The sequence below is a fragment of the Corvus moneduloides genome, chromosome 4 (genome assembly GCF_009650955.1).
Source record: "Corvus moneduloides isolate bCorMon1 chromosome 4, bCorMon1.pri, whole genome shotgun sequence".
Taxonomy (NCBI): Eukaryota; Metazoa; Chordata; class Aves; order Passeriformes; family Corvidae; genus Corvus; species Corvus moneduloides.
The window spans coordinates 15,275,566-15,298,351 of NC_045479.1; the positions used below are offsets into that span (position 1 = coordinate 15,275,566).

General features: G+C 45.6%; 1 protein-coding gene across 2 annotated transcripts; it reads right to left on the bottom strand.

Annotated features, from left to right (window-relative positions):
• Window positions 1-296: 296 nt before the first annotated feature.
• Window positions 297-22,731, bottom strand: SLC37A3 (solute carrier family 37 member 3). Of its 2 annotated transcripts, none has more exons than XM_032107630.1 (15): window positions 22,637-22,731; window positions 19,198-19,372; window positions 18,981-19,095; window positions 16,853-16,945; window positions 16,328-16,411; window positions 15,013-15,158; window positions 14,296-14,392; window positions 13,158-13,242; window positions 11,919-12,103; window positions 9,336-9,477; window positions 8,006-8,107; window positions 6,343-6,390; window positions 5,384-5,535; window positions 3,613-3,678; window positions 297-2,787 (listed from the first exon to the last, which is right to left on the bottom strand). In XM_032107630.1, the coding sequence occupies exons 2-15, from the start codon at window positions 19,296-19,298 to the stop codon at window positions 2,695-2,697; spliced, it is 1,509 nt and encodes a 502-aa protein (XP_031963521.1). In that variant the 5' UTR covers window positions 19,299-19,372; window positions 22,637-22,731; the 3' UTR covers window positions 297-2,694. The 2 variants fall into 2 exon arrangements, with proteins under 2 accessions (XP_031963521.1, XP_031963522.1); XM_032107631.1 differs by lacking the exon at window positions 22,637-22,731 and adding an exon at window positions 22,316-22,417.
• Between the last annotated feature and the right edge of the window lie 55 nt (window positions 22,732-22,786).

Here is a 22,786-nt window from a genome sequence, read left to right on the forward strand (position 1 = left end):
GTTCTTTTATTTAAGACCATTAATTATACCATTATGGGCATCTCTGTTAGGGGACTTGCACAAAACTTCCTGTGAGCCTGATCAGGAAGAGTGCCAAACTGCAGCCCAGGGAACATGGTCCCCTTTTAGGCTGGGATGAGGGTTTGGTTTCAGCACTAGCCAGGGCTCAGGCCTTCACAGCAGTTGAGTGAAAAGCAGCTGCTAGAGCCAGACCTGTGAGGAGGAGGAAGAGGAGGACGCTCAGCAGAACCACACCGGGGAGAGTGGAACAAAGCACACGGAAGAACGAGCCCAGATCAAGTCGAAGTACCTTTATTCACGTGAGATCAGTTCGGACATGACCAGATTGAAAACCTTTCTCCTTCAGAGCACCCTGGAGAAACACACAGTAGTGAAAATCCAGGACAACAACAACAGCAGCAATCCTGAGGCCATAGGCACGCCTCACTAATTGCGGGTGGCCCCAAAGCGCCGCACGCTTGGATGCAGCGGCTGGGCAGCCCGGGCTCGGCGCTCCATCACTCCTGACACTTCTCAAGAGGGGACAGAACTGTTTACAGGAAGCCATTTGTTACAGGGGCCGGCCTCTCCTTCCCCCCGACCCCAGCAACATCCCTTTCCCACCCCACCTTTCATCAGCTGCTTATCTGCTGCCCAGAGAGGCAGCCAAAAAGTTCATCCAGGTTGGAATTTGAAACCAGAGATTTTCAGACGCCGTGGCTGGGGTAAACGGTGCCGCCATCAATTTTAGAACTAAATTTCAGGGAGTTTTCATTCTATTTGTACAGGGGCTAATGAGTAGCTTGGGATGTGAACACTAACCCCAGGGCATAATTCTGAGAACAGGATGATAGATTCTCAGTCTCCGGCTCTAATTATACAGGCAAAAATTGGAATGGGAATGAGAAGAGTCAAGAACAGGACTCAGGTCCCGTATCAGCTTAATGGCATCATTTTCCCAAGCACTGAAATATTCTGAGGGTTAACAAAAAGATGCAACAATTACCTCCACCCAGAGAGAAAGACTCAAAAAAAGTCTAAAATGGAGCAACTGAGTTCCACATTAAGCAAAGCTGTGCATGGAGATATAACTGCAGAAGCAGCAATCACCAAGCAACTGTTCAAAACTGCAAAACCGTAAGGCACTAATGATGTTCCACTCATTACAATCAACACATGACTAAAAATTGACATTCATCAATTAAAAAAATAAAATTAAATCACTGTACATTTTGAAAAGGCAACTGTTCCCATTTTAAAAGTTTCAAATTATCAGCTCCAAGAATTTCGCTGCTCCCCACCCCCACCCAGGCATTGCTGACTAGTTAGATGGAGTCTTTGCTCACAAGTTCTGCAGGTTAACACAGACCTATTGCAATAAAACATCTCAAGGCATAAAGACAAAGCAATTTTTTGAGAAGTTACTCACTGATCCCTTTAAGATCACCAACAAATGTTAGAGGCGTCAGTTGGTCATCCCGCTTACCACAGTACTGCAAAGCATTCCAACAACACCACACCAAGTGCAGCCACTTGTTTTTTGTGCTTGCAGGTAGACTTGCAGCTACCTTTCCCTTCAAGATACAACTCAAGCTTTCAAACCCTGGAGCTTGAGGTTCCCTATGCAGCCATAGCTACAGGAGCGTGGGGGAAGAGAGCAGCAGTTGCTCGTTAATGCGACTCCACGAGTACGCTTCAGTCCCTGTCTGGAAGCCCATGTCTGAGAGCAGACAGGTCCCTTAAATTCCTTTAATTCCATTCTGATCCTTCTTTGCTAGAGATGAGCAATTGCCCAAGGAGTATGAAGTCAGTGACATCAGTTTCCTTCAGAAGGTCACCTCACACCCATTTTGGTCAGTATTGATCAGGTTCAATAAACAAAGCAGTAGTGAAAGTATTTGTGTCCCATTACTGATCCCTGAAGCCATTCAAGGATCCTTTAGACACAAAGGACCTACTAAGGCCTATTTCAGAGATCACAGTAAAGTATTGCACGCCATTCAATAGCTTAAAAAAACATGAAATCTCATTTCTCAGAGATTAGTAACATTATTAAAAAAATGTTAAAAACAAGTACAGAGGTAACTTCTCCATGTGACTCTACTGGAATATATAACAGTTAATAACTAGGGGATAGCAGAGGTCCATCTGTGCAGAGATTTAGCAACAGCAGTTTTTAAACAACTGGACAGCGTAAATTCCAAAGAATTATTTTTGCCCTTTCTAAAAGCTAAGGTGATCTTAAATTTAGGACTATCCATGAACTGCAATGTATGATTTCACCAGCACAAAAGAGCATCAAGATTCATTGCAAGACAGCCTCCCAAAAACCGTCAGTTTCAAACAGCTGACTTTGGTCAGCATATCCAGAAATAAATAAGAAAAGGTAGAGGAATGAGACACCCAACAGAAGACCCTGGTGTGACTGCTGGCATGGAAGAGCCTGGGAGGCTGGGACAATCCGTCAGTCCCATGGATTGTCTGGCTTAGGTCAGCAGCTCCGTGACAGGGTGGTCTCAGGATGGGTATTTGGTACTTCACGACTGAGCTTGCCTAAGGCGACTCAATCAAGTCTTGCGGAGTCATTTTGAATCAGTCCAAACCTGGAGGATGTACCAAACAAGTCTCCCAGGGCTTTGATGAGTGTCTCAGCTGTCAGTTCCATACAGCAGTCCTTCCAGAGGGGAGCAGAAGTCACTCTGCCAGCATTCGCAGGCGCCGCTCGTGCAGCAGCAACCTGATCTCCCTCACTATCAACGGTGAAATGAACAGGACTGTTGAACTCGTCTGTGGAAAGAAGCAAATCCAAGACAGTCAGCACAGAGCAACCACAGCTGCAGCCACCCCCACTCCAATGTGCACCCAAGGCCATCCCAGAAAGATACAGGCTAAGAGAAGGAATGACAGAGTGGCACAGCAGAGGAAGGACTGAGCTTGCAGGAAAGCTCATACAATTTCAGCTATCATGATCACCCTTTCATAAAGATGAGCTCTTCAGGTCCTCAGTGACCTTCCTCCTCACCACCTCTGCTGGTTACCAAAGTGGCCTTCTCCATTGTCAGCACAGATGCAAAGACCTCTCCTGGCACTTCCAGCAGGGAAGATCAAGTGAATTGTGCAATGTTCACCACTGTGGTGATGCTGAGTGGACATCAGGGCCTCAACCATTCTCTGCCCCAGCAGCAAAACAGGGGCAAGGCATTTTCAGTTTAGTTTCAACACCCTCATCACTCCTTCCACTAATCTTCAAGACCTAACAAACAAGCAGCTTCACTTCAGCTCTCTGAAAATACTGGAAACTGTGTATCATGGAGACACAGGAGGGAGAAGTCCAGCCTTGGAAGTCAGTAAGGTGGTACGAGCTTTAGGAAATGCATACAGGTATTTTTGGGCAAGTATTTTTGTGTCTCTGCTACAATCTCAGTTCCTGTTGGGTAACAGGACTGTAAAGGATCCAAAATGAACCCATCTGACTTAGACAACCTGAGGCAAAGCCACACCACAGGCCACTTTGAGAATGGTATCTGAAGTCACAATTCTCAGGTTCTCACAAAAACCTCCTATGGCAAATTGAGCTTTGACAAAGAATTTTTAAAAACGGTGATTTCTTACCATTAGAATGAAGAAATAGAAAACCCACATCCATCCCAGGTTCTCCTGGATCAAAGACACTAGATACTAAATAGAAATGAAAAAAATATTATTCAAACTGGGGAGATAAGCATGACTTTCAGGCATAACACTTTCATTTCCTAGACTTTGTGGGCTGTTGACACTCTACACAGAGCTGATCACAAAATCTTCCAACTGGTCTTTTCCTGTCAGAAGAGATGACTCAGGACAGCAGCCTTTTTCTGTATGAAACCCACAGTTTCAGCAAAGCAGAGACACCATCCTGAAGCTTTACAGTAACTCAGAGCAGCACAAAGACAGAACTGAACTACAGTTTCAAAGGGTGACAAATTGACTCTGCTGAATACGAGGTTTTTGCACGGAACACTGGGACATAAGTGGATGTAAGTACTCTCAGAAGAGCTAAAAGCTCTAGAATGGCTTATAAATTACACAAGACACATTTTCAAGGGTTGTGCAACCAGTAACTACTTAACCCTTCATCCAGGCAAGACACTTGAGACTACACTCTGTTCTGAGCTGCACCCTGGCTCAATTGGGCAGCCCAGGCCACACAAGAAAATGTATCCCTTATTAGCAGATTTATATTCAGATGCTGCACAGGGCCTCCCTTCTTCACTTCTGGGTGTATCAGGACAGGATCTGAATTTCTAGCACGCTCATTGTGCATTTGCTGTTATTCACACACCCCCGGAATGACGTCGTGGTTGTCTCTGCTGGAATAGATGCAGTGTTGGAAGGGGAGGCAGGTGGAATCTCTCAGAACCAAAGACCCAATTTTTATGATGACGTGAGTTTGGATGGTATGTGTGTGGGAAGACAAAAACACCGAGAGGATGCCAGAAGAACACTGAGTGTAACAGTGCACTTATACATGTCCTCAGAGCACTTGTAATTTTCCATGTTCAGAGGAGATAAGCAGCATCTATCCCACAAAGGAGCGACTGAATGATTGTATTTTTCAGGCAATCAATGGCAAGCACAAACCCAAATCCCTTTCTAGAAAAGGAACTCGCACGCCTTGCCTGTATCCCTGGTATTTTACCACCACTGCAGGATGCCTGGAGTAGAACTGGCTCCGATGCCTCTCCTAAATCCTCCCCAAAGCACCACTGTGTTCTTTCACGTAGCTAACACTTGTATTTGAGAAGAAAACATCCCCAGTGGGCACACTGTCAGCTTCCTCCTCTGCAGCACTCTAGTCCTCAGACCTCTGGCAGCATACTGTAAGGACTATTGAAGCAAGTGGGGCTGGATTTACAAGGTGTAAAAGATATCCACAGATAAAAAGAGCAAGCACAAATAAGAGCAAATTTTAAATCGCTCCATAAATGCTGTAACATTCCAAAGTATTCCAATTTTACTCAGTTATAGAGATATGCTTTTCTGTAAGAGAAGGTTTTCCTATCACCTCAAAACAAAAAATCTCCAACTTGCAAAATATTTTTTCACTCTTTGCGAAGCTTTTGAAGTTCAGGATATGAAAGTATCTAAAATTCATTTGAACTACAAAAGTGCCTTAACATTTGCACTATTAATACTTAGTTTAGTTCTTAATTACATTGTTTCCACTGGAAACTTTGTTAAAACAGACAGGTTCCCTTGGTTGTTTCTTAATTATTTTAAAAATCCCCCAACTCTCTCTTTCTCTCCCCATACAACTCTGGATTGAGGAATGTACTAACATCTGTAACCACAACAGACACTTTTCTTCCTTCCCCAGACCTCTCTTTTCCTTTGGCAGCCTCACCTGACCCACAGCAGCACCAATACTGCCTGTTCCATCCACAATTCCCGTGACTGTTGCCAGAGCCTCGCTGCTGCCTTTCACCAGATCCTGACGCCCCAGGTCAGCAGAAATTGCAGAACTGATCATGTTAGAGGGGCCTCCAATGAAAAACCCTGAAAATGACAAGACAACAGCCTTGGTGCAAAACAAATACTCAGATTCTCAACAAAACACCTTCAGAACCCAGATTTTCTACCATGCAAAGCTCAGGACAATAATTAAGTCTAGGGACAGTGCTCAGAGCGTAACTGCAAGCAGAGGGGTACCTGAAACATACAGTCATGGAACACCCTGGATATCTGGAGTACCCACACAGAAACAGCCAACAAGAACGTTTTAATTACTTTGGAGTAGCATACCCCCATGCTACAGCCTCAGTCTCCAACAGTTCATGGAGGAGGAGATGGAAGGCAAAAAAAAAAGGACCCACAACAACAGGACAGAGAGTTCTGAAATAAGAGTGTTTGGAAAGAAAGGCTCTATTCATGCAGGCTTAATTCCATAACACAGCACAGTATGTGTGGTGGCACAAAAAGCTTGTGACCTCTCACAGTACACAGGGTATTTTGGATTCTGACAAACACCCTCAAATTTGAGCTGCAGCTCATGACTCTGCCATATACCCAGTTCCTCAGATACAAGATCACTGGTATTTTGGCATAAATCCACCTTCATCATACTGAGCCAAGGCAGATCCCCTCAGCTCCAGGCCACTATTCTATACCTCCCTCTATAAGGCAGTTTTCCTACAGCTGTTTTCCAAAGGTAACAGAAACTGGGCCCCAGTTTTCACCCTTTCTGCAAAATCATCAGAGATGGCAGCACACACAAACACCTTACCACCACCTGGCTGGTGTTACTGATTGCTCTGCAACACATTTAGATGTCTACCAGCATAACAGCGGCTTTTGAGAAGTTACCTGTAATTGCCATGATCACAGCATTGATAGGTTTGCTGTTTGGGGAACCTGCAAGAGAAACACCAGGTGAGGGTAAATAAATTTGAGTAGTAAGAGAATCCTTCATCTGTCTCTCTGGGGAAGTCAGGCTCAGCTCAAACTCTCTCATCATAAAGTATTCAACATTTGAATAAGCCTTTTCACTCATTCTCCATTTTCCAAAACATTTTTTAAAGTACAGAGATTGGACCTGGAGGTAGTAACCCAGCAACTTCCCAAACAATGCTGCACAATAAAGCAAAACATGCAAACCCCCATCTCCTAATTCCTCTTTACAAAGCCATGTCTGAGCACCTACAGGCTCTCCTTGCCTTTCCAGCAGCACGTGTACATGCAGCTAGTTTCCCATTACAGTCCCTCAGTGCTTTTCTGACAGTTTTCCCTGATACCTCACTTCCAGGCATCACCTGAATTCCTTACTCACTTCCACTCAGGGCCCACACATGGCAAGTTCCTGTGCAAGGCAAGGTGCACCCTCTTCACAGATTCTCAGGCCATTATTACTCTTAGGTGCAACACACTATGGGCATAATAAGGTTTCCTGTTTTGGCTGATGGAAGCTGAATTATCACACTGCAGGAACCTTGGATCACCTGAGACTTCTGTATCTGTCTGGACAGCAGCACATTTTGAGTTAAGCACAAGGCACCTGGTGCTCTGGCTGCTCTGCTGTCTAGTACAAACTCCAAACCTCATCAGCAGTAATTTCATGTTTACTTCCAATTCACTTTTTAAAGCAATGAGTTAGCACAAGAGCCTACAAAAACTCCACCAAACCCAATCCTTGCTATTCAATAACTTATTGACCTTACTTCGAGACCATCTGAGTAAGCCTGCATGCTTCCAAAAGCCACACTTCTCATGTCCAGCTCTGGCAGTTTTCTACCCACAGATCTCAAAGTGCTCTATAAAAGTCTGTCTGGACCACCACCCCATTTTGGAGGAACACACAGAGAAGTGAAACAGCATCCCAGTGAGTTAAATCACTCTGGTACCACAGGACATTGTCTGAAGACACATACCTGTCACCCCTAGAAGAGCTTCGTAAGATGTTTCACAGGAATTACATCTTCCCATGTCCTTACACTCTTGTTTTCCTGAGATTCCTTTCTATAGCCAGACAGCAAGAACTATATCTATCATAAAAGAGGCAGAAACTCTCCAATTTCACCACTTACAGAAGTGTAAGTGGTGAAGTCTAAGAGCTTCTCCTGCCTCTGTGCAGTGTATATGTACTCCAGTACAGATCTGTCCACAGATTCTCTTTCCTCATAGTAGAGGGAAGCACCCGAGATTCCTTGCTCTACCAGTTATGGTGTTGACACAATGACAATGCCAAAAATCTCACTGACACTGAAGGAGGATCAGTACCAGAAGGATCAGTACCATAACTCACCACTATAGGGAAATGCAGCCACTCACAGAATTCATTTCCACCCCATTAACCAGAGAACAGATTTCTTTCTGTGCAGAGCCACACTTGAGCAAAATAGATCAAAAGGCACCATTCTGATCCAGAAGCAGTTTCAAGACCAGAAAACATAAGGAGAACAGGCTGTACTCTGGTTCTCTCTAGGATGCACTGAATGAACCCCTTATCCCTGTGCAGCACACGCATACTCACGGCTGTATCCAAAGAGAGAGCCCACAGCGAAGAGCAGGCTCACTGCTAGCACTGGGGCTCTCTTCTGCAGCACATCAGAAATCAAGCCCTGGATAGTCCCACCTGTTCAAAAAGAAAAATATCACTGTCAGGATCAGGATGCTGACACCTTGAACAAAGCTCATTTCACTGAGTGCAGTGGCCTCTGGCTTCCTCATCCATACACATTCCCTCTAAAATCCTGAGAGCTACATTTCCTGCCCTTACTGCCCAGGACACAGAGACAACAGTAAATTTAAGTGCCTCAGATAAAGCAGGGAAAACTACTCATAGTGCTCTATTGGGAATGTATTACTTCTTTTTTTCTGGCATGCAACTAGCCAATGCTCCTACTTTCCTTCTCTTCCCATATAGGACAATCACAACTCTACGACCACCACAACGCTGGATTAAGCACGCTGAACACTGTGGCTCGTTCCTTTAACTGAAAGTGCAAGAACAGGCAGCTCTTTTCTCACAGGAAAAGCACTGTTACACAGGGGCCTCACATTCCCTGCTGTCTTCACCTACGTAGGGCAGGTGCAACTGAATGCAACAAATGCCAAAGGCCAATAAAAATCACCTTACGTACTACTGCTACCTCTGCAGGAACTGCTCTGCTGGTAAAAGCCAGAATGCTGAGAAAGCCTAATGCAGAAAAGGCCACAGAGGCAAAAACACTGACCCTGAACAGACCCAAATGAGGATGTCTATTATAGGAAAGCTAACTGGACAAGGGAATAAAGCAAGAACCTGAGCACAGGAGATTGGAAGTCTAAACACATATACAATATATTCTTTATTCTGGAGGAACTGGGTCAGATTTTGCAGCCAGCAGAAACAAGAGCAATTACATTTAATTTCTGAACATAACACAGTTGGTGCCTGCTCTGCTGAGATCTGCAGTGAGTCTGTCCTTAAAAACATAGGACAGACAGGACAGTACAGAACCCACTAAGCCCAGATCTAAATCATCCCCCAGGGTACCTGTCAGAAAGGAAGTAGCAAGCAGGGGCCCCATTTTGTACACAGCACTTTTCAAGAAGTCCTAGTCAGTGAAGAAAAGTGCCAGCTGGGGGTAATTTTCAAGAGTGTGACAGTGCCCTTCAGTTAAATGTAAACTCTTTAGGGAGTCATATACTTTTTTAAGGAAAAAAAAAAGCCAAGCAGCCACATACATAACTAGACTTTTCCCACATTCAGTGAAAGCGAGATCCCACTGAACACTACTGCTCTGGCTGCATTCACTGTCTTTCATTCTCAAACACTATGCAGGCAGCTGCAAGAAGATGTCACTCCCCTGCTCACTCACCTATGATTCCTCCCACATCATACCAGATCGAGAGCTGGTCAGCTTCTGCTTCTTTCCATCCAAAGTTGTTACTGAGGTAGAAGGGCAGCCAGAAGAAGAATGAGTAATTCACCAGCTTCAAGCAGGCATAGGCCAAGGAGTACTGGAACAAAGAGAGGGCCAGCGAGCAGTTAGCACTTGAGAAATGCAAACAGCACTTCTGCTTATTCCCATAAAGCTCTGGATCCAGCTAAGGCTTTCATGGGAAAGCGCTTCTGAATTTCATGTAAGAAGGCAGCATCATGAAAGCTTAATGCTGAACATCAAAGGGAACCCAGGCATACAAAAATCACTGACAAGAAGGTTATTTTTTTATCACTGAATGCAATGGGTTAAAACACTTTCAGTGTAATCTTGAGAGGAGATGACATCAGGCTTCAAAAAAAAAAAAAAGAAAATTTAATTCACCTTCTGAAGAGAAGGGAGCCAACCACGTGACATGAAACAAGCTTGAGATTTAGTCATCTGTGCATCATGCTGAGAAAAGTTCTGTGAAGTGGTTCCTCTGTGCTATCTTGTGCTGCTCAAAAGGCTCATCTGCTTACAGCACCAGAAGTGAAAGCTTCATCCGTAATCCCCAGGCAGGTATTCCCGGACACGGGATGAAAGGTGTGGCCAAAGCTGAGCACAGGCTTTCAAACCCAACAACTGAGACAACCTCCTTCTTCTGGCTGCTGGGCTCAATTTGTCCTTAGCTAGCAGATCTCCTCCTTCAGAGCCCTCATGTGTGTGGCCAAGATTAGTTCTCAGGGACTGCTGGCCCAGCATGTGGAGGGACAGGTCACCCTGTTTCAGTAAAGCCGCCTGATAAACACCGACACAGCAGTTCAAGGAACCCACTTGAAGAGGCAAACAAGGATGAAGATGCTAAAGCACAGCCTTTGAGACTGTGTGCATATGGACACTTGATTCTGAATTTTAAAAAGCAGATCTTTTTACATATTAAACTCCACAAAATCATCTCTTCTGAATTTATATTATTTTAATAGATACAGACTTTTTAGCTGTATTATTAATGCTTTTTCACTCTTACAGGACACAAACTAATTTCCACCATATATGGAAGACATGGGGATGTTTGGTAGAGTTCTCCTGCCTCTGGGTGTGAAAAGTGCACTGTACAAAGTGATATTTATTTCAATGCACTAAGAAACTGTCCATCAGATTGTCTGAGTGATTAAACACTGAATTCCTAGAGGCTCAGGGGAAAGCTGTCTGCACTAAAACTCTTCCACTGTATCACTCAGCAGGGGATGAGAGAAGCTACAGAAAAAATATGTCAAATAAATTCTTTGTAGAATCTTGACAAGGCTTTGGAGATTCTCTCAGTATTTGGTCTCTCACCAATCTGACATGGTATCCCTGTTTGGCTGGGCACTAATCTGACATCAGATAAAACTCAGAGGTGTTAAGGTTGCTGGATTAGGGTGTGGAACGTGTCCTCAAAACCCAAACTACGAAGCCAGCAACCTCAGTTGCTGCCATCTCCTTTTGCTCAGGCCAGTGAAAAAGGTCACACATCAACTGAGGCAGATGCCACCACTAACATTTTGTGTAAGGCATTTACCAGAGGAGGAAAGAACTCAAGATGGGTTTGCTCTCTTTTGCCATCCCTCAACTAAGGCCTTAACAACAGAACTGGGGTTGTTCTGCATTCAACACACTGACATTTCTAGGTTTCCACCCACCCGTTCCAGATTCCCTGTTTCTTTAATCACAACAGTCAACTGCTTTGCTCATTAAGGGTACCTGGCAACACTGCCCATTCAGTAGCTCTGCTCCATGACAAATCCAGACAGTTCCCACTGTTCTGCTGAGCCAGCCACTCTGCCCCCTTTCTTGTACTGGCTGTAGTACTCAGAGGGGACAGCCCACAGACGCAGAAGGTTAACACTGGTTTTTAATGACAGGTTAACTTTTCAGCTGAACATGAATTGGGCAATACTGCTGATACAGAAGCACAAGTTTTCAAGGGTCAGGACAAGGATATGTGGAAACTGCATCACCAGGCCTTGGTTTCCTGTTGTTCCTAAGAAATCCCACACACTTTGCCAGCTGTCACATCATGCCAATTCAGGCTTTTCAGGCCAGCTTTCTGCTTTACGGTAACTAAAAAACCCCAAATCTCAGTATCAGTGCCACAGAGCTCTGTGTGATGCTCAGTTAGGAGTGAGAACCCCACTCCTCAGGGCAGGCATCTATCTTACCAAGGAAGCATCCTACAGCCACCTTTGCTCATGGTCTCCCTTCCAAATTCACAGCAGGAAGGGCAGGATCTCTGCTCCCCTTCCCCTGCTCATTACATGCACTCCATGAAGCAGGATGGGAAGAGCAACACACACCACACACCCAGACAGTATCATCCATGCACACAAGGATAACAGGCCCAACCCCAACATTTCAACAGTGTGATACATCAGATGTCAACCACTACAGCATATGGTCAACATATTAACAATGATGTGAACAAATCCTGACAACGCAAAAAGCCAGCTTTACGTTTAACAGGTAAGTCAGCTCTTACTTAAGAACCTGTGTCCTCACCAGTACTACACCAGGAAGGCAACAAGCTTGGAAAAAGCCAATGGCCTTGGGCTGGTTGTCATTGTCAGTTGCTTGAATGGAGTAATTTCGGTCATCATCATCTACATCGTCATTGCCCATCAGAGGTCTGTTGGCATCTTCTTCCACACTGACTTCATCTTCATCTGCTCCAAGCTCAGGGAGGCCTAAGTTTTACAAGGAATAAGCAACAGGAAAAACGGACCACAGCCTGTTCACCCTCTCCCCACTCTAAAGCTATGCTCACTTCTTTTAAGCAATTCTACCTTCTAGCAATTCCCTTGCTCTCCCATACCTCCATCTTCCTTTGGCTTAGAAACTCTTCTAGATGGTGTTCTGCAGTGCCGCCAGTTTCTACCCTTTGTCTTCTAGGGCTCTTGAAAGTATTGTCTGATCCTGGCGTTGGCTTTGTCTGTTCTGAGTGTCTGGCCATTAGTTGGAAGACACAACAAATTAGTGCATTTCCCCCCTTATTGAGGGGTTGGGATCCTCAGCCCTGGCTCCTGGGTGCCACCACCCTTGAATGTGGAGGCTGAGTGTAGCAGCAGGGACACAGACACCTGCTGCCTGTTCGTGCCTTTGCTGGAATGGAAGGCCTGGGAACTGCATTGTGCTTCCTGGGATGCAGAGCACTCTTATGAGCACTCTTTATGGCAGCTTTAGTGCTACCAACTTTACAGCCTTTGCAGGCACCTGGGAAACCTCCTCCACGGCCCTGTCAAAGCCCCAAAGTTCTTTTGTTTTCCTCCTACACTCTGACTTGCCTGCCACCTTTTCAGAGAAGAAACACATCCAACCCAAGAGTTATTTATCTTTGGCAGTCCTGCAGACCAAATCTACTCTCCCTTCCCTTTGCACAGTTAAGGCTTGCCATAGTTTTCTCCTACAACAACCAGTTATCAGTTTGTCTGCTGTTTCTTTAACAAATACTGATGTTTCAGGTGAAGAAAAACTGATAATTAGGCATATCCTAATGGAGATGTTAAAGCCAGGCCGTTTTATTTTGCTTTTAAAAAATATCCAGACCCTATTCACGTGATGCAGGGTAGCATTTAGTGTGATCTTGGCAAGTAAAGCATTTGCTCCATTAAATGCACTAAGGTGCAAGACCATTTGGTAAGAGCCCTGAGGATAAATGCTGTCAGAATGAGTAGAACTACCTGGAAAGCTGCAGCTCTGCTTTCCATGAAGGGACTGAAATAGCACAGCTCTTCCACTCACCCACTTCCTTCGGCGACGTCAGGAGCCCGAAGAACACAATGACTCCTCCAGCAAACTGTACGGAGGCAGTCACCAAGAAAGCATACTGAAGAGGAATAAAAAAAGCATTCTTCTTTAAAGCACTTTCAGTCACACACACCTCCCTCACTAATGAGGGTTTCTTTACATTCCAGCCTCATTAGAGAGCAAACACAGCTACAACAACCCAGACTGCATCCCTAACACTTGGAAACAAGTGATCTCTGCATCTCCTGAATAGACTGGGTCCTATCTAGGCCTATCTGTACTGAGGTGACAGCAGTGAGGAAGCAGCTGAGACAACTCAACCAGAGATACAGCTCTATTGGAGGGGACTGCTCAAAGAACGGTCAGGCACCAAATTCAGACAAGATTGTTCAGAGCTTTAGTCAATCAGATCTTGAAATCCTCCAAAGACAGATCCTACAGGCTCTGTCCCCTTGTTCCATTGCTTTACATCATAGGAAAATAGTTTCCCAAATATCCAGTTGGAACCATCCCTGCTTCACTTTATACCCACTGCTTTTTCACTCTCTCACAGTGTAGTCCAGCAAAAAGTCTGGCTCTGATTTCTCAGCAATCTTCTCCCAGGCTTTGGAAGGCTGCTCTTGGTACCCTAAGCCTTCTCATGTCCAGAGTGACCAGCTCAGCTCTGCCAGCCTGACCTCAGAGACCCCATGCTGCAAGATGTGCTGGGTCACTCCCATTCCCTGTGCTCAGTTGTCCACTGCCACAGGACAGCCTGGCCTCTTCCCACTCACAGCAGCTATGCCTCCATGCCCTTCCAGCTCCAGTGACTCCAGTCAACTGAGAACCTGTGCTGGATGACTCTGAAGAGCACTTGAAGCCACCCAAATCAGAAGAAGGTATAATGTGACACTAGAGCTCCTCAGTAACATCAGTCCTGTTTACAGAGGAGTCTCAAGCTCATTTCTCCCAGTTTGGAAGAGTCAGGAAAGGAATAGTCTTTCTATTCTGCCTACTGCTTACCTCCACAGAACTCAGTAAGATGAAATTGGACACATGAGGCTGCTGCCCCTCAAAGATGGGATAAGAAGCCAGTGTCTCATAACCCATTCAGACATGCAGGTGCAGCTAGAAGCCAGGCAGCAATACCTACCTCATAGCCATATTTGAGAACGCAGGAGGCAAGGAATGCCCCGAGGATATTTCCCACAGATGCACAGGCACTCCAGAGTCCAAACACAAAACCTCTCCTGCAGAAGGGGAAAAAGATTTGAAGCAGGCAATGTGAGGACAGATGACATTACAAACAAGACCAAAACAAAACATTCAAGTGAACTTTAACTTATGAATAAAGTTACACCATTTTCCCTGACCACTTCAAAGAGACACAAAGTTCACTTAAAACAAAACACATAATAACTTGGAGGGGTCAAATAGATAAGCAAGGAACCCTGAAACATCTGTGTTAAAGCAGAGTGAGCTGGCAACTAGGTTACAAACTGACTAGAACTCATCTGCAATACCCCAGAGAGAGAGTAGAATCTACCAGGAGTCAGTTACTATTTGCTCTCTTTATTGGTAAATAGACAGAAACAGGTTTTCCAGTGGTATGAAAATTAAAATTGAGTCACTCTAAGGGATTTTTGAAGTTTGACTCTGTGCTTTTAACACACACAGTTGTGTTCACACCAGGCTGTGCTGTGGCTCCAGAAAAATGAGAAAGAGAGAGAGAATGTAACAAGGAAGGCACATTTCACCCTACCTAATTTTAATTATGATCTAACAGTTGGCCTTTCTGATTTGAGAATTTCAGCATGATCTGTTGCTCAGCAGGTCAGATAAGTGAGTCACTGAAGACAACTCAACTTACCCAGCTTTTCCAAACCAATTTCCCATGACAGCAACCACACAGGGCCAGCCAGTGGACTGCAGCAAGCCATTCACAACCCAGAGACAGCAGTAGAACCACTTGTTGTAGAAATGCAACCATTCTGTGAGTGTGCCAAAGGAGAACACCTAGAGAGGAGCAGGGGGAAAACAGAGAAGACACCCTGAGGCTACTGATGAAAGACATTCAGGAGTGCGGTGCTAAAAAAAGGAACAAGCTTTCAGGGAGCTGTGCAGGGCCAGGGCAGAGGCCAGGCTGGCATTGTTTGAGACACAGCACAGGACTCACAGCACCCTCTGCTGAGCCAGCAGAGCTCTGACTCCAGAGACAAACGTGCTATCATGGCACTTCCTCTCCAAAAGACTTTTGTCTCCCCAAACAGCACAGTTACAACAGCAGAGGAGAAGGAAGAGACAAATACTTTCAGTGACAACACTAAAAATAGAGTAGCCTCTTGATCTGCTGCTGTACTGACATCCTAATCCATGAGGCTCTCTGCAAACACAGAACCCTCACAGGTCATGGATCTTCACCAAATTTAACATAAATACTACAGCCAGGTCTCAAATTACTAAGTGCTCTAACCCAAACCAGCCAAAATAAACACACATTGTGGCACAGGGTGCTTGAGGCACACTTGTAGTCACGTGTTTGCAGAGCCCAATAGGTCACAGTAGGGTTTGTAGCCACTGGGTAAATCAAACACACTCCACACATTTTACTACTACTTTAATAGCCAGAAAACCACCATGAGATAAAACAGATTCACACTTATCTGCAGTGGTTTGAACTTGAAGAACGCTTTTGTTTTAAGCAGATACTCTTTTTTGACACATACCCTCCCAGCAATTACATAAAATAAGTACATGAGTGCCTGGGATTGTTAGCACATCCTTTAAAGAACAGAGTGAAGATTGTGTTTGGAAGCAAAAGCCTCGATAACAACATACATAGTCTCAGAGATTAAGTTAAGTCCCCAAAAGTCCAAATACACCAATCTTGAACAAAAGCTGTTCATCAAGTCTCTAGGCAGTGCCTCAGACTTAGGAATTTCCTTCTAACACAGTGTCCAGAACTAGACATTTCAGGAAGGGGGAGTCATCTACGCTCAGTACTTTAGACAATGCAGTACATGCATCCAGCACCAAGTTATACCTGCAGGCTTTGAGACACTGAGGTACAGCTACAGCTCACGAGCAGATTCACACAGAAACAGAGCCTCTTCTCCCCTACAGCAACACCCTGCCCAGAAACCCTAAGGAAGATCTTTAAATCCCACTACTACATTCCAACTTACCACCAGAGCAGAGGAACACATGCCAAAAGACAAAACCCAGCGTAAATTCAGGCGGTCCCCAACTATGCCACTGACAAAGAGACCCTGAGAACAAAACACAGCATTAAATAAAGCCAGAAGATTTACACCCCATAGCTGTAAGAATTAAAATGACATAGAAAGGCCAAACTAATCCAAACACCGCCATTATACCAACGTACAGTTTGATTCTAACCACTTCTCTTGTCACCAAAGAAACCCTGCTCGTAGCTGCTCATTACATTTCTTGTTTGAAAGAATTCAGTTGAGAACTCTTGGAGAGACAGAACTAGTCCTCCCTGGTGACAGGAGTGTAAGAAATTCTGAAGTGATAGTACTTCCCTTGTGTTTGCTAACAAGCATCTTCATATGGGTGACAGGCATGGGCAGAACTAACAGAAACCGAAAGAGAAAAGATTTGCCTCTGAACTAAGCTTTTTATTGTGGGTGAGACGTTCCCAGTAAGAGTCAACCAAAGCTGAGCAGCTTGGGGTTAGCTTTACTCACCACAGCATAGGAAAACAAAAAGATGGTGTCCAGTGTCCCTAGGAAGAGAGTTGCTTCTTCTGCATTAGGAAATAAATGGCTGCTGCTCCAGAGCTAAAGAGAGAAAAATTTGACAGGTGAACAGGGAGAGGCATAGCTCATTCTACTCTTTTTCAGTGGAAACCCCAGCTCCAAAGCAGAACAGCATCTGGCCCAAGCAAGCTCCCATTCCTCCAAGACTTTAATTATCAAATCAGGAACAATTCTGGCATTATCTTCTGGCAGAAAATGTCCACTGACACTTTGTTTCACTTCTAAAAGGCAAGCTAGCAAACCAGAAGGGAGAAATGTTCCTTTCACCTGGATCAAGACAAACGACTGGCAAAACAAACCCTACTTCTAACAACCATGCAACTGTTAGACAGCTTCTTACTCTGAGACACTGATGAGCATTTTAATGAATAATACAATAAAGGCATATTCTGTTTTATGTGCAGCATCTCTTCTGTACTTCTCTCGCTGTCTTCATTAAATAAATAATTCCCTTGAAGTATTTGTGGCAGCAGCCAAAATAAGAAAGGACAGAAAACAAACAGAAAAGAAAGACCACAAAAAGAACAAGGGGAAGAAATAGACTGGTTGGAAACTATTTACAACAAACTCCAGTCACTAATGTTGTTAGGTTTTTTGCTTACCCTGAGTTTCACTTTACTTTCAATACGATCAAAAAAAGCGGAAAAGTCTCACTTGTCCCCAAAGAAAGATTAATGAAATCAGGTTAAAAAAGCAAGCTTTGAGGATAACTTAAAGAATGAATAAAGTTAATCAGAACAAGGTTTTCTTCCCTTCTCACCATGCCTCCATTAGAAAACAAACAAACACAACCCAAGCCCAATCTACAGATATGCCTAACCCAAATATCATCAGTTTCAGCTTGATTCTAGCTCTCCAGGAGAACATCTTGCACAGACAACACTACTCATACATCCACTTCGTTTAACAGATGGAACCTAAATTGATACCTAAAGGACCAGTTTGACCATTTTTCTTGTTCAGACACGCATCTCAACATCCAGCAAACACCAAATCATCTATATATTAAAAAAACCAAAACAAAACAGCTTCCAAAATATACTAGTTGTCTGAAAGTCAGTTAAAGAACTAAACAGAAACACCTTGTATTTTGTTTTAGCATCCCTGGGATGCTCGCTCCTTTTGGCCATACTATAAAATCCTGAACACATTACAAGTGAAATTTACTATTCTCACTTATCACAAGAAGTCAGCATTTATCATCCTTCTGTTCCTTCTGTCAAACATTCAAATAACCAATGATTTCTAATGCAGGCAACGCTCCAGCAGCTGACTTGTAACTCCCTGCTCTAATAGATTTCATGGCCTGTGACCAAGCTGTTAATGTGAGATTTCTTCCACTTCTCAAAAGCATCGGGACAAAGCATTACAAAAAACAAGCATGGCCCTAAACACCCTATGGTAGGAACCAGGAGGTAGTTCTTGCATTCCCATTTGTGAGAACCAAGCACTTTAAAACTTCCTTTCCTGCAAGCAAGCACTGCCAAACTCTCTCTGCTTTCACTGAAGCCAGGATTTTAAAGACAAGGCGTACTGGATGCTCAGCATGGAAATCAGACCTTTTAGATGCAAGATAAAACATCATTCTTCACTATCAACTTAGGATAAGCAGCTAGCATGCTCAGATAGCTCTCTTCTCTCCTGGTTTGGCTATCCTTTTAAGAGAGTGGCAGCAGCACCACTGCCACAGAGAAAGCACAGCCAGGATTTCACAGAACTCTCTGTAAGACATTAACTGCTTTGGTTTATTGCCTCCAACGCTCCAGAGGAAGAGTCCCTGTTTCCCCCTCCTCCATGCTTCTGGCTATTGCAGACTCTGTTGGGGCCCCCATTTCCTTTGGAACACTGTAGCTTCTCAAGAAGTTTCCCTCTGGGTACCACTAGGGAAGATTTCAGCCTTGCCTGGTGATCCATAACACTACAATGCCAACTCCTAAAGTTCCCCCTCACATTCTGAGAAGTGAGGAACACCTAAGGGGCCTCTTCAGCCCCACAAGCTCAGCCCACTGGCAGCTGCCCACCTTTCCTTGCACTTCCTTCTCCCTTGTGTCCTTACCTCGTATGGCCGGAGCTCAGGGGCCGTGCTGTTTAGGCAGGAGGGAGTCCATTGGCTGGAAATGCTGACTTTGACATTACTGAATGTCTTTCTGGAGGCATGGAGCAGGGAATAACTGCCAGAAAACACACAGACACAGGTTGGCTGAATTTTCTCTGGATGTTAAGGGGGAAAGGGTGGAAATACAAATCTCTGAGCAGAGATACACTCAACCTACCTGAAGAAGGTCAGCAGGAACACAACAATATGATGGTGGGTGCAGTGGGACACAAGGCCTCTGTTGGCAGGCTGCCTCCGGAAGCTTCCAGGCACAGCCATGCTCCTGGCAGCCCTATCCCTGCTCCTGCCTTGGCCACGAGGGCTGGATGGTGATTAGGTCATTTTTCTTCTCACTTAAATAGAAGAAGGTGGGAAGGGAGGAGAAGAGAAAACATATTTGAATTAAAACACATATATGAAGTACAGCTCTGTTCCCCAAACAGCTCGAATTCAGATGGAACAACTCTATGCCATGCCTTTCCAGCAGTTTCACACCACTACCCATCTCATCACTTGCACATTCCTCAGTACCTTCTATGGCTTAAGGTGTCTTGTTATTCCCATTCTCCCAGTACCCTCATGGCACTTCTTTTTTGTTTCTCTCCTAGCAGATGCCTCTTCAGTGCCCAGGATCAAAGAGTATCCCCTGGATCTACCAGTTTCCAGCATTCCCCCATTAAAGACCATTCTGCACCACTTACACACATGGTGCACTACAGAGTGGCCATAAGTAAGAGCTTTCCACTGCTACCTGGCTGAACACAGATGGGTGATGAAGCCACAAGAGCAGCATTTATGGGTGGAGAAGAGTTTGCAATCTGACTGCCTCATTAATTGAAAGAATATTTCCAAGAGTGGACTTGCATAGATGGAAAAAGGGAAGTAACTGTGAGGACAGTGCTGAAATCCAACAGCTGGAATCTTTGCCTATTTATTCTCAAGCCTGACATTACAGCTCCATCTGTCACTAACTCATTAATACAGCACATGACAAGTCACACCTTCCTGTCCCTACCTGTAGGGCATGGATGACATCTGCCTCAACTTCGAGATAACCAGAAATTATCAGCACTGAGAAAAGGCCATGACAGACAAACAATTTCCTCATGCTGCTCCATGTCACACTGCTCCACTCCCCCAGCTGCACTGGCATGGCCGAGGGACCATTTCTGCTAACAGATTTTGGGAAACAGCCCCACTGCCAGCAAGCGGGTGAATCTCTCTCCACATGTTTCAGAAGACATGCCAACACCACAAACATTCTGAATGCTGAGGAGAGGTACAATAAAGCACCACCCCTGTTTCCCCAAAGGATCAGCACTGAAATAAGACAGAAGATAATGCCTTTGTGTTCTTCTGTATCTACAGGCATGGTTTGTAATTATTTGCACATCTGATAGAAGATTTTACAAGTTCAGTTTCATAACCTCACTTGGAGAAATTGGAAGTCATTGCCCAGTCTCTCATCCAAATTACTGCTGCTGAAAACCATTTATTTCACACAGACTTTCTGTTCCTCCTTTTTAAAGGTTCATCAAGACACCTTTCACTGCTGGTAGCCTCCCCTCCCCGTTCTCTCAGTGATGACACATGCCTGACTAACAGCAATATCCAGCTACTGCTGGATACATGAACCATCATGGAAACCAACATCACATCTGACCTCCAAAACGGAGTGTGGCACAGAGACCCTCTGAGTAACACGGGCCAGCCATGACAGCTTTGAGACACTGGAGTCATGTTTATCCTACACCACACCTGAACACCTCCATTCTCATCCAGCACAAATGCAGTGAGTCTGTACAAGACCTGACACCATCTGTCTCCATCTACACAGCCCAGGTGCACTTGAGCCACACTGCCACTGCTCCAGCTGGCACAGAGCACCCTGGTGTACCGGCACCTCCTTGCAGAAACATGTGCCTAGAGTGCTTGGGTTCACACAGAGGAAAAAAAAGGGCCTACAACTGGAGCTGTGAGAAGGCAAGACTAGCCCTGGAAGAGACAGCTTTGCAAGTAGTCTTGATACTACCTTCACCTGAGGTCCCAGACCATTTCTCAGCATCAGTGAATGAAGACTCAGCAGCTGCATAAGTATCACACGGTGCTACTCCCTTCCAGGCAGCAGTACCCCTACAGCTCAGGGCTGACCCCCATACAAGCTGCACGCAGAAGGGAAGCCAAGGCACTCCAATTTCCCAGCTCCCTGGTCCTCACGGGCCTGTGAACCACACGCTCTGCTGGTCAAACACAAGAGCTTCCTTGCCTCTCCCTCCCCTCCCACCAGGCAGATAACAGAGCTGTCCCGAGGAAAGCAAAACACTGCTAGTTGTGCAATGCTGTGGGGAAAAGTTCCTTCCTTGAGTAATCAGTTTGCAGCCCAAAGCACAAGATTTACTACTTGCTTCATGTCAACATATGCAAATACAGATCTTATTTGTCCAAGATACTGAGCCCTTTTAAAGCTAAGACCTGGTTTGACCTTAGAGTCACCTCTTTTTTTTTTTAACAGCATTTACTATTGAAACAATCTGTTCTTCAGAGCTTTCCAATCTCAGCTAGTTTTCTAGAAGGCCTTCTGGCACAGGACACTTTCACAGTGTAGAGATAACCACGAAATATTGTGTTTTCCCTCTTTCTTCATCCTGCCCTTTCTGTATTCAAAACTGGCATTCTCCCTAGGCTAGAAAAGTGTGCAACCAGTTCATTCCTTAAAGTTAGTCTTCTAATTATTGTGAGAACACCACAGTAACTTTGTAGTGGAGGAGAAGCAAGAACTGGGCAGCAAGATGACCCACAGAACTCAAGACAATGAAGCACATACCTTTAAGAAAGAAAGGCATGCTTTTAGAATGTTAGACTGCCTTGTCTAACTACTTAGCTCTATTTACCTTCAGCCAGCCGGTATTTTGAGTAAGCTTTTGTTAGGCTTTCACCCTTATTTGTTAATCTCTCCTCGGTGTTCTGCCTTATCCCTTCACTTAAAGTCAAAATAAGACACCTTAATTTCAAAACAAACATCCTTAATGCTACCCTACTGCCCTCCAAAGCCGGCAGGAAAGTGCAGCATTAACATTCCTGTCCCAGTTAACATTCCTGGGACTTCCAATGTGAAAAACAAACGAAGGGATTTTTTTTTTCCCCCAAAATAATAGTAATTTTAAAAACCAAGCAAAACCTCATCAAAACCAAACCAACAACCCCCCGCACTCGTATGCCATTTTTCCAGGCAGACAGCAGAACAGTGGCACAACCCCAAACCCACGCCGGGCCCTCCGCAGCCAGCGCAAGCACACCGTCTGTCACCGCGGATGCCCGGCCGGATGCTGTCCGGGAAGGACAAGGGGCTGCCCCGAGCACCGGGATGCTCCGACCATGATCCGGGCTGCCGGGCCGCGCTCCCGCCGCGGGCACGGCCGCCCAGCCCAGCCCAGCCCAGCCCCACCGCTCCGCTCCCGGCGCTGGGGCCGCGTCCTGGGCGGGGCGGGGAGCGGGGCCGAGCGGGCAGCGCAGGGCTCGCCCCAGCTGCGGCTCCGGCACCGCCGCTGCCCCGCCGCGGCCCGGCCCCGCACCTCGGCCGCCGCCCCGCGCCCCGGGAGCCGCCCGGCCCCGCGTACCGTGCGCGGCGCCCAGCGCGGCCGGAGGAAGTCGGCGGGAGGAGGCGGCGGCTCTTCCGGGCGGTCCCGCGGAGCGGCGGGAGCTGTAGTCCGGCCGCGGCCGCCGCCGGGGCCCTGCCCGCCCCCTGCGCGGGGCGGGAGCGAGCGGCG

Excerpts from the sequence above, each read along its gene's own strand:
- SLC37A3 (XM_032107630.1), bottom strand. The coding sequence starts at position 19,298 with ATGGCTGTGCCTGGAAGCTTCCGGAGGCAGCCTGCCAACAGAGGCCTT. Across the intron at positions 13,243-14,295 it reads TTCTCAAATATGGCTATGAG|TATGCTTTCTTGGTGACTGC; the intron begins GTAGGTATTGCT and ends ATTCCTCTTCAG. Across the intron at positions 5,536-6,342 it reads TGTGATCATGGCAATTACAG|GGTTTTTCATTGGAGGCCCC; the intron begins GTAACTTCTCAA and ends TGTCATTTTCAG.